The sequence below is a fragment of the Apis florea genome, unplaced genomic scaffold (assembly GCF_048593485.1).
Source record: "Apis florea isolate Af1SG1 unplaced genomic scaffold, ASM4859348v1 contig_2495_pilon, whole genome shotgun sequence".
NCBI classification, from domain to species: Eukaryota; Metazoa; Arthropoda; class Insecta; order Hymenoptera; family Apidae; genus Apis; species Apis florea.
Genome location: NW_028256595.1, coordinates 2,449,996 through 2,462,005, shown reverse-complemented (window position 1 = coordinate 2,462,005; position 12,010 = coordinate 2,449,996). Strand labels below are relative to the sequence as shown.

At 48.8% G+C, this 12,010-nt stretch overlaps 1 protein-coding gene and 1 long non-coding RNA gene across 3 annotated transcripts in view; one reads left to right on the top strand and one right to left on the bottom strand.

Annotated features, from left to right (window-relative positions):
- LOC105736479 (uncharacterized) overlaps nucleotides 1-12,010 on the bottom strand; it is a 135,820-nt gene that overhangs the window by 78,219 nt on the left and 45,591 nt on the right. The gene's annotated exons all lie outside the window — the stretch shown is intronic.
- The window catches only part of LOC100866349 (dipeptidase 1), a 48,670-nt gene continuing 40,820 nt past the window's right edge, over nucleotides 4,161-12,010 (top strand). The window contains exon 1 of the mRNA XM_003696786.4: nucleotides 4,161-4,506. Coding sequence (XP_003696834.2) covers nucleotides 4,382-4,506 — 125 coding nt within the window. The 5' untranslated portion in view covers nucleotides 4,161-4,381. The remainder of the gene's footprint in view (nucleotides 4,507-12,010) is intronic.

Sequence of the window (12,010 nt, the reverse complement as noted above, 5' to 3'; positions counted from 1 at the left end):
CACAATGGAGCATCGTTTATGTTGAATTCCTCTCCCCCTCGTATTAGAGGAGGAACGTTTCCCACGGAAAAATATCGATTCGAATTCCCTCCCACCCCCGAAATTTCCAACAAATCTCATCGAAATAACTGTCTCTCCGAACTTTGAACGAACTTGTGTCCCCGCGCTAGGGATCTCGAGATGGCTGCGAATGTTTCTAGGAACACGATCTCATCGGGTTGACGCAATTATCGTTTAGAAGAACGGTAACCGCGCTATTTTGCGACCGTTTCCGCTCCAAACGACTCGTATTTTATTCGGGAATATGTATTCGCAAAAATGGTTATTCGCGCGAATCCTTTTTCTTTTTCCTCGATTTTTTCCACCGATGATCGAAAATTCCGAGCAAAATTAAAAAAAGCGTTCCCACGTTTCTCTTCCCTTTCATTTTTCTTACATCATATAACGAGATATACGTCGATATACGATCAATATTTGACAGCCGAGACAAGCGCAAAAGTTATTAAACGCGAAAAATATCGATTTGTTTGTCGACATACACACGTTAAATTTAACGAAACGAAAGCTCGCTTCGTAAACCCGTTTACTGTAAACTTCCGCAATCGTTTGCGAAATTTAATAATCCGCCCATCCTTAACCTAAACGTTTATTTCGATCTCCTCTTCGATCGACTCTTGGAACCACGTCACGAATACGTTAACATCCCGTTTGCGATCCTGGTCGTCCCTCATCGTTTATGCTTTCGCCTCGTACCGATTTTTGTGCCATCGCGTTTTCATTTCACGCGTGCCATTTAACACTCGTCACGTCGCGCGTGATCGAGCGATCATAGCTAGAATCGCGAATTCAAGCGTCGAAAGACGAAGCATTGAAAGAAAAAGGGAGCGAGGAAACCTCTTCGTAATCGAGACACCGTCCTGGAAATTTCCTGCGCGCCGTTTCTCCTCGTTAAAGCGACGCGATAATAATTATTCCACCGGTCCTACACCGGTAATTACTCGAACCGGTGGAAGGAGAGAGAGAGAGAGAGAAATCATCTGCTCTCCGAGTTTCTTCCCTTTTCTCCCCTCCCCCAAAACGACGTCCTCCACCCTCCTTTTCTTTTTTTTAATGATTTTCGATAAATCGTTGGACCAGACGACCGAAATAACGATCGAACCCCCTCTCTTTCCTCCACCTCCATTCGAAATTCATTCTCCCCCTCCCCCAGGGACGATGGTGTTTCGCGGCGTCCGGTCGAATCGACCTCGTGACATTGACGGGATTAATTATGAATTTCCGAAAGAAGCTTCCGGCTGGAACCGATTACGAAACGCAGCAGTAGGGAAGGGACGATTGATCATCACGGTGCGTTCGGCTGTATTCGAATCTCCCTCCTTCCCTCCCCTTCCGATCGAAACTCGGTAATATCGTCGATTAAACGTCGTTACGAAGCAGTGGATCGAGTTTTCGAGAAGGGGATGGATAATTTTAATCCGACAGGTACCGACACCTTTTTCTAAATTTATATCGTTTGGGTAACTAGCGGGGACAGGTGGGCGGAAGGAGAAAGGGAAAAGGCAAGAGGATAGAGGGCGTGATGTGGAATGGGATTAATCCATTTTGAGAAGGGATCGAAGAAGCTAACCGGATAGACGAGCGTCTAGGAATTAGATTGTACAGCGAACGCCGTAATAACCGGTCTTTCGGTTCTTTCTCGATTGGAAGATCGTTGGAAGAATACACAGGGAGAGCGGGCGATTATTCGCGATAAAATCATTATCCTTCCCTTCGATCGAAACGGGACTCGACTCGAGAGAGAGAGAGAAAATTAGGTACAACGTAGATAGGGACGAGATAAAATTATTGGCCGGTCTTTTTTATATAGGAAGTTGATCGATACAGCCGATCATCAAAGCGAGAGCCTACTTGATCATCCTCCTCGGTTGTAATGAATATCTCTCCGGAAAAAAAGGAAAAAAAAAGAAAAAAGGATCGTCTCGATAAGCATCGACGATCTATCGACGAGGCCAATCGAACGAATCGTAAAAAAAAAAAAAAAAAGGAAAAAAATTCGGAATCCGCTTTTACGATGTGTCGTAAAAGAGCGCGTGGCGGCGCGATCGACTGGCGATCGAGGCGAGGGCGCCGACTGCTCTCTTTCTCCCCGTTCGAGAGACACGCGCGCGTATCGAGGGAAAGAGATTCGAAAAAGTTGGCGGGTCGCGCGTCCCGCGGAGGAGAGGGGCGCGAGATCGGAATACAAAGTGTCGAAGGGGATGGCGGGGGAGGGAAGGCGGATAGATACAGGGGCGAGCTGAATGGAAGAGAGAGAGAGGAAGATCGCGGAGAGGAGCGGGAGCGCCTGCGCCCTCGGCTGTACCGAGTTTCTGCGTACGTTTCCATCAGTCGGGTGTTCAACTCCGGACCGCGAGCAACGAGCGATCGGGGGGGCCGCGTCCAACACCCTTTCGATCGCCTTTCGTCTCGAGAGGATCGGTAAACGTCCATTCCACACGCCTCTCTCTTCGCTCTTCCCTCCTCGCTTCCCTGCTAATTTTCGTCGTGGATTCGAGATACACGCGCGCGTGATTTCGAGGGAAGAAGAAAAAAAGGAAAAAGAAAGAGATTCGAAAAACTCGAGTCGAACTCGATCGAGGTTCGATCGAGATTCGGAAAGGAACGACGAGCATCGACGAGGCCGTGAAGGGAGGGGGACGTGGTCGTTAACGTTGATCGATCACCCGTCCTCGAAAGATCGAATATCCCGTTGTATAATCCCGTTGATAATCGGCGGTAGGTAGCACGGGGATGGGACGCCGATAATTATGAACGGGTCGACTCGTTAGTCGCGGTGGACGTTAACGGGTGGCCTCGTCGATCCGCGGTTCAATTGTTGATCGGGTTTACGCGCCGTGACAACGAAAGAACGCTACGCTCTAATTGCCCACCTAACTGATTAAATTCCGGCGAAGCTAGAGTCGAAAGAGGAAGAGAGAGAGGGAGGGAGAGAGCGAGTGGCAAAATTGCCAAGGCAGCGAAATACGTTTCCCGATCCTCGTCACGTTTCGAAGTAGATCGCAGCGATGCTGCGTTGGAACGGAACCGTGGACGAAAGGATCGGTCGGCCGGTGGAGCGGAGAGGCTTCGAGTGAGTGAGAGACGACGGAGTGAAAAAGGCCGTAACGATTGGACGATCCATCGTTCGATAGCGCGGTCGAATCGTGGGCAAGGTAGGCGAGATCCCCGCCTCCGTGGAGGGATCGCGTAATTAATCGCCAGACTTGCACGCCGAATTAATTCGGACGGATTTACGATCTGCGCGTCTGGTGGTGGTGGGCAGACGATAGCCGGTGGTGGACGATCATGAAGTATCACCTGTGCGCGCGAGTGGCCGCGGCGTGGCGGTGGCAAACGAAGAGGGACCGCGTTTCGACGCGACGACGTTGATCGAGCGTTGTCCGTCTTAATCTTCTCGGCGTTCGACGACGCCCACCAGAATTTCGAGAAGATAAAATAACGAGAAGGGGGTCTGCGTCTCGTTCGAGGACGGAGATCCTCGACGTAATTAGTCGACGGTTAACGTCGTTCCCCTTCGAGACGTTCTTCCGAACTCTCGTTCGCCAATTCGAGGAGTTTCGAAGGGATGGGGACGAGGTCAACGAGTTAATCCTTCCTGCGTAACGATTGGGAAGAAAGGGAAGTTTCAAAAAAAGGCGCATCGCCCCGCCGAGGCCATGTCCCACCGAGCGAATTAAAAGCATATTGTGCGCGCGGTTTGCGAGTCACGAAGAAAGCAGAAAGGAAAGAAGAAAACGGAAGGGGAGATAAACGCAACTTTCTTCCTTTCTCGGCAAAGTGTCGCGGAAGAAGAGCAAAGTCGATATAAAATGGTGTGCGAGAGGGAGGATTGAAAGTGCGACGATTTGCGAGTGAATCCGCGTAAAAAAAGGAGAAAATGGATAAACACGAGTATCTCGCGACTAAGCAAAAATCGAAGAGGAAAAAGGATTCGTGAAACGCGGCACGTGGAGTAATAAAAATCGAAAAGTTGGTGAAAGTTTGTCGAGGGGAGGGGTGGGGGATATAGGGTAATTCGGAAATCAAATCGTGGTGGTAGTGGTGGTGGTGGTGGTGGTGGTGGTGGTGGTGGTGGACGTACGTTCGGTCCGACGGCGGCCAAACAGGAATTCTTCTCGCTCGCGAAACAATGAATCGCGGCGAAGAGTGATTCGTTCGAACGTGGTGCGAACGACGTTCTGTTCGAGAGAGAAGGGCAGAGAGAGAGAGAGAGAGAGAGGAGGGGAAATGGTGGTGTTAGGAGGAATATGGTGCGGGTGAGCCGACGGCGATGGCATGAGGACATTAGTAAGGAAGAGGTGCGGGTCTAGCGAGGAGGAGGATGAGGATGGTGGTGGGCGTGATGGTCCTCGGTCAGCTACTGACGAGGATTTTGCTCGCTGCCCATGCGGGAGATCGGCTCGCGGCGGCTCGCAGAATACTCAGGGACGTGCCTTTGATAGACGGGTGAGTGAAACGATATTATATACTCTCGATATCGTCCCGATGTAGAGAGAGAGAGAGAGAGAGAGAGAGAGATGAATCGCGTAATTCGATGTCGCGGTGGAAGTGGAGAGTTAAGAGTGGAATTTAAAACGAGACGTAGAGATCGCGACGTGGAATCGGAAGGAGCGGTCCTCTCGTAGCTTGAATTTTTGGCGTACGCCTCGTGAAGTTGTTGAAATTTTAATGAATAACTGAAAACTCTGGTGTAATCGTTAACTGGAGGATCGTTGAGGCGCACGGATTTATAGCCGGCGGAGAACAATGTCGTCGTAACGACGCGCGCATGGATGACATTCCATAGCCGGAGCGTGGCTCTAATTACACCGGAATTAAGCTCGAAAGGAATGTCGTCCGTCCGATTCGCGATCGAATCCATTGGGAGAAGGCTTGCTCCAGGAAAGCGCAAAGCGTTTTCCTCGCGTCTTTCTCTCTCTCTCTCTCCGTGTAACCGTGGATATCGATTCGTGTTTTGTCCAACCGATTCCAATCTTTCCACGCAAATATTATTTTCCATTAAGCGTGTTTCTTCTTCTTCTTCTTCTTTTTCTTCTTCTTGTTTCTTTTCCTTTTCTCTCTCTCTCTCTCTCTCTCTCTCTCTCTCTCTTCTCTCCAAATTGATGAACCCCTGAGAACAGTGAAATTGGAAAAATGGCGGGCAAACAGAGTGGCCCTCGAGCGGGTAAACAAAGAAACAAATTGTTTGTCGTCGATGCGACGAGATGTAAAGTTCGTTACCGTCGTAAAAATTTCAGAAACGAGGGAAACAAAAAAAGGGGGAAAGTTACCGCAGCGTCGCACCCGACAAAAGAAACGAGATGCGCCCGATACAATCGAGCGCGAATGCAAAAAACCCGGGGGTGCGCTGTGTGAATTCCGCGCGGCGAATGCGGGACACCGCAACGAAGGAAATTTCGCGGACGAGAATTGGGGGGGAGGGGAGAGGAGGAGAAGAGGGGAGAGACTAATAAAAGTTAGGGAATATGAAAAACGGTATCCGCTGTCTGTCCAAGTGTCTGTCGCAGCTTGAAATCTCGAACGCGCTTTCCTCTTCGACGCGAGAATGAAGAGGATTGGAATGGAGGAAGGATTGGAAGAAAAGAACGGAGTCGCGTCTCCGTTTTCTCCGCCCGAGAGATAATGAGAAAGTTTGGCGGAAGAGAGGGGAGAAAAAGGAGAAGTTAACGGAGAAGAAATGGGGGAGAAGAGAGAAGGATGGGAGGAATTGAAGGAAGGAAGCGAAGAAGAGGTGGAAGGCGTGATAGAATCTATCCGGAGAATCTGGCCGGTGGCTATTGGTCTTTTCGAGTCACTTCCAAGTAGATACGAATTTCCGTGTTCAGCCTCCACCTATGGATGGGTCTGAGCCACTCCTTCCCAAATAGAGAGAAAGGATGTATATTTGCGTATCTCGTTGCGTGGCACGCAACGATGGTATCGACGTCTCCGACCGGAATAACTGTCTCGAATCGAAAAACAACATTGAACGGGTTGATCGCGCTCGATCGAAACCGAGTTTTTCTCTTCCCCGATTCTTTGGCGCGAGACGAGGGGGAACGACGAGCAATTACAACGCGATAAAAATTCCTTGGACTTCCCTCCCTTTTGCATTTAAATAGAAGAAGAAGAGAAGGAGGAGGAAGAAGGATGCTCTCCCTTTCGAAGCCACGTCGACTTCCTCCTACTCGTATCGCGAGTACCTACCTCGAGTCTCGTCGAGGAAAAATAAGCTGGCGGGAGATGGCGACGATAAAGACGAGAGAAGGATCCTTTTGTCGGTGCAAATTACGAACGAACCGTGTCCACCGTGGGAGAGCCTTTCACCCCCTGGATCGCGATAGAAATTCGAGGAATCCTTGGAGGGTATCCGTGAAAGGGGAGAAGTGGGGCACGAGCGATTTCGAGCGATTGTGCACGACTCGAAGACGATTCGTTACCGATAACGAGTGAAAGCCTCGTCGAGCCTATTGTGCCCTGTATAATAGTTTGCATTTTTCCTCGACAACGGGCAGAGAAACGGAGAAAGAGAGAGAGAAACAGAGAAGGGGTTGCACGACGCAACAATCGAGCGCCGTCGCGTTGTTCGTAAAAATGGAATGAAACCGTTGGAATTTTCGCGACTGGCCAATTCGTGCATTCGTGACCGATGCTTCTTGTTCATACGCGAGGAACGTACGCGAGAACAAAGAACCTCGTCCCGCTCGTGTTTCGCCTCATTAAAAAGGGAAAAAAAAGGGGAGGGTGAAAAAAATTTGGGAAGCGTGACGGCTCATCTCTATGTTGTTCGATGAGAAAGAAAGAACGAAAGAAGGAAGGAAGGAAGGAAGGAGGGGAAGAAAGAGAGGAAGAAAAAAAATCCTCTTTTCATCAGCGCGTTATTATTACCACGTTTCCGCGTCAGGTATTCAATTAAAAGGGGAGCAGAAAGCAGCGTGTTCGAATGAGGCGGGGTGAAGGAATGGGGGGAGGGGCGTAAAAAATTCACAAGCGTTGCGAAACGTTGAACGACATTCGACCCGCAATTATTCTTGTTTGCCTCCATACCCATTAAACCGTGAATCGACAACGTTTAACGCGAAAGCCAAGTTTTTTTCGTCGAAAAAAAAACCCGCGCGAAATTCGCGGAAATATTCCCGCGAAGCTGAAGCTGATAACACGGGTTGGACACCGGCCTGTAATTGCCCCGTTCAACGACTCTGTTTGTAGCGGCGCATCCCCGTGCGGAAATATTTAATTACCCAGACCCGTTCCACGCCGCTGGACCGCAAAACTTGGCCCTCACCTCCCTGGCTTTGGCCAACGAAAGGGTGCAAAGCGGTTACTTCCATCCACCTCTTCTCCCACCCTTTTCGTTACTCTTTTTGGGGGGAAGGGAAAAGTATCGAGGAAGAAATCACGAACCAAGCAACCACCGCGAAAATTGGAATAATTTCAATCAATTCTTCGATGCGACCGATCATTCGCGATTGATCAAAGTTTAAAAATCTCCGTTTAACACATCCGATGAACGATTCGGAATAGAAGGCGATTCCGCCACGAAGCAACAAGTCTTCCGCCTCGTCGAGTCGTGAGATCCGTTTCGTCGTGGTTGGAAATCGCGCGCGTCGAGGAGGGACACGTAGGAGAAAGAGGACGCGTAGATCACGAGAGAATACGATCCGAGCCGAGTTGTTATTCCTTCCTGATATCGAGCGAAGCTCCACGTATCCACTCGACGGCGCATAAATAATATATCATAAGGCGGAGGATAAGGTAGACGCGTCCACGATGATGCTTAAAGCTTTAGAGGCGGTAAAGAAGATTTAGGCCGCGATGAAGTTGGCCAAGTTCGCGCAAGGGGAGGGGAGAAGAGTGGAGGAACGAAGGAAGAGTGGCTGCGCGTCTGGTGAAATATAGATCCGCCTCGTTATCTCTACTTTCTTTACCATGTTCGAAATTCAATGATTTAAACCGTTTCTGCCCGCGCGTATCGATCTACAGAGGAGATTGTAAAGTATCGTTCGATGATTTCATCGAATCTCCTTGGAAAGGTTCAATTTGAAAGTGCGTGTAAAGAACGGCACGTACGGAAAGAGATGTACACACACACGTATATATATATATGTATGTGTGTACAAAGCTCGTTATCGAGGATCCGCGGAGAGCGTATGTATGCGCGATTTGATATTGCTGGGCACGCTCGATGGGATCGTATTCGAGAAAGAACGCGGTTCCAGAAGAGGCAATGATAACGATCGAGAAAGATTATCGAAGGCGAGGCACGTGAAACCGGTCGACGTACGATTATTACCTCGACTCCGATGCTGGTGGAAGAGAACCACTTTTCCTCGATTTCCGGCAAATTTCGTTGAAAATGGCGCGTACGATTTCTTCTCGAGCCAAGCCAAGGTTCGCGCGTTCGATTTGCGAAATAAAAAAGGGGGGAGATAAAGAAGAGGTGAAAAAGGAACAAGATGCGCGCGCTATAAATCCTTTCGTTTCTAGTGGCACTTTATAAAGTGGCGCTCTAAAGATTTTCACCGCTTTACCTATCTTCACTTGACGCTCCAATATTCCGCATCCCCCCCCCCCCTTCTCCCCCTCTCCATTGTTTCTCCAAGATAGAGACAATTATTCGTTTAAAAGTTTTACCGATACTTATACTCGACTCGTGCGAAAATCTCTCCTCTCTCTTTTTTTCCCCTCCATTTCCCTTGCTGCCCGTTTCGAAGAAGAAACGTTCGAGGCTTCGATTTACTCTCGGAGCACTCTCTCGATCCATTTCGAATCATTCGATTCGAAACGATTTCCTCACCGACGTATTCTCCAACTGTCTTACGTTCCAGAAATTTTTCGAGAAAGATTAGGGAATAGTTTCGAGTAGTTTCCTTCGTCCGTCTCTTTTTCTCTCTTTCTCGATTCGTTTCGCTCGAAAAAAAAAAAAAAGAAAAAGAAAAAAAGAGAATGGATAGCATCGCGAAGGGATGGAGGAGGAACACCTTTAGAAAGGCTCGAAAAAAAGTAGCGGCTTGGGAACGATTGAGACCGAATTGTTTTCGCAAAGTCTGTCGAGTACATCGAACGAACCTATCTCAAACAAACAAACTTCTCCCTTTCGCTTTTCTTCGATTCGAAACAACGGCTTTCCTCCCCCCCCCCCCTCCCCCTTCCTCTCTTCCATCCAGACGTGTCGAGAACAATTCGAATCTCGTAGACATCGTTAAGATACCGGATTGATTAATCCCGCAGGAGGTAAAAGGAACGATCCGTCCGTTACACGCGGCAACGAGCGGCTAAATGTGTAAACGGAACCGGATGGTTTAGAAATTTAGAACAAAGTTATTTAGTTAGCGCATGAATATGTCAGAGCTTTCTGGCATAGGGGGGATGAAAGTTAGAAATTCCGCCAAGTACTTTGCGTATTAACTTTGACGAAACGTCGCATTATACATCCCTTCAAAAATAACGGCAACGTCTCGCGAATTCGCTTCCCGTTTTATCTTCCCGAATTATTTCCCTTTAAGAAGGAGAAAAAAAAAAAAAATACAATTTTTTTTTCGTCGAAGAACGGGGGAAAAATCGAAGAAAAATGACACGTCGAATCCAATAATTCCAACGAAATTTCATTTATTGGAACTGAAGCAACGAAAAGGGGATCGCGAGAACGCGAAAAATCCGTTCACGGTACGATACTTTCGATTCCTTCCCCTGATGGAAACAACGGATTCGTATCGGCACCCTGTCCAATTTCGGTACGGCGGCCGTCGTGTCCACCGTCTACATCGATTTTCGTTCAAAGATCGTTCAAGCGAGCTCCACGAGAACATACATACACACGCTTTTGCCGCCATCCGTTAATTCGACCCGTCTAATAAAGTCCAATGAAGGTTAAAGTCGAAAAGTTTGTTTCGCGCGCGACCTCGTTTCTCTCGTGACCCGATCCAAGAAGTTTCGAAAACATCGTGAAACATCTGACTGGAACGGAACGTTTGGTACGCGGATGAAATTCGGCGGTAATTATAAAAAAAAAAAAGAAAAAAAGAACGCGTGGTTATTATTTTCGAAGCGAGAGAGGAGGAGGATTATTGTATCTGGAGCAAAGCCACCGAGCGAAACGGATGTTTAGCGCGCGAGCTCTTTTCGACGCGAGCTAGCAAAGTCGGTGGAAAAGTTGGCGGCTTTGTCGCTCTTCCCGCGTCGTTCTAATTAATTTTATTAACGAGCGGTGGCTGCGACCATTCGCAACTTTCGCGGGTTATCAACCGGGGACGGTTCGTTAACGAGCGGAGGGGCGCGATAACGATCGAACCACCCTCTCCTTCCCTCGGGGGATGGGAGGAGAAGAGCAAGCGCACGGTTTAAGCCGCGGAGAGATATCACGAACGAAACGCAGGAATGAATCGTCGAACCGGTCGAGTCCAATCTAAGTAAGAAAAGCATCCAACATCCTTCGAGGAATCTGTTGCCGCTTCGTCATCGTCCGACGAACCACTGTCGACTGCAAAACCACCGTATTCGAGTGAAATCTCCACCTCGATATCCACCGATATCCGTCCATTTTTTTAACGAATAATACGGACTCAAAGCGGAGAGTATTCAACCGGGGAACCGATTCGGGGAAATCCCATCCCCTCCTTTTTAACCGATTGAAACGCGACGAGGCGGAAATCGTTTCGCGGAATTCTCGTTAAATCACAACGGATTAACGGTCTAACTTATCGAAGGAGGGAGAGGAGTAACGAGGGATTACCTTGCTCCGGGGGTAGAATGGGTGGAGGCAATTACGGGGAGAAGGAAAGGTTGATTTTCGATGTCCACCACGTCTGTCTGTCGTGACCGGTGTGCACACTCGCGACACGTACACACTCACACACCGTTAAAGCGCAACGAGCACGATACACGAGCGAGATACCAACTTCCGAGGGAGTTAATGTAGCTTCCCAACGCGTAACTCGATTTCGCCAAGTTGGTCGAAGGCGTCGTCGATGCTGTCTTGGCGGTTTCCGCCCGGGAAATCGGATCATGGATCTTGAATTTCGAGACGCGACTCGAAAACCCTGCCACCCCGTTGGCGTGGAACTGGCAAACAAAGGGTCAGCGAATGAAGCAAGGGAAGATATCATCGTGACCTGGAAGAAGAAACTCGTGAGCCACGGATTGAGCGAGAAGGAAATGCGAGAAGAAAGACGCCTTTACGCGATAAAACGGGACGGTAATTACTGAATATTTATATAACGGGGCGCGTATCAAAGCGGGCCGTTAAAAACATGGCGCGATCCATTTCCGTCCTCGGCCGCGATAACGCTTATCGCGACGATATTGCGCCAATTTTAATAATCTCACTGCGTAATTATTGGAAAGAATGGAAAAGGGGGAGGGAATTGACACGGGTTTAAGCTTGGAGAGAAGGTTTGGTGGGTCGTCTGGCGAAAATCTGGAGGAAGCGTTCGTGAAGAGGCGGCGGTAAGAAAGTTTAGCCGTGGAATTTTATACCGGATTAGATTTTATGATTGGCCGAGCAGGAGAGCGGAATGGGTTAATCTGCTGCGGTTAATCGTGGAACAAACGTGGAAAAGAAAACTCGTGTCCCTGCGGATTGCCGTAAAGTCGAGCGTTTTACCCATTTTTCGATTCTAAAATTCCTCCGCGCTTTTTTTAACGAGGCTTCGGGGAAACAGACCTCGATCGCAACCAGGATCGAAATCACCGCAGAATTTGCGTTTCCGCCGACGGAGGAAGGGTCGAACCGCTCCGGATTGGGATCCGGAAGTCGTATTTTGCCGCCAGGAATATTCACCATTCGTATGCGCATCGAGGCCAACCACCTTATCGCGCTTCGCCAATTAACCCTCTCCGATGAGAACGTATCTTCTCCCATTCTCTTGTTACGCGTCTCTACACACACACACACATATATCTTTCTCTCTCCACTCCGTTCGACTTCGCCCCTTTCGGCAAACGACGAAAATTCAACTGCAATTTCGCCAAG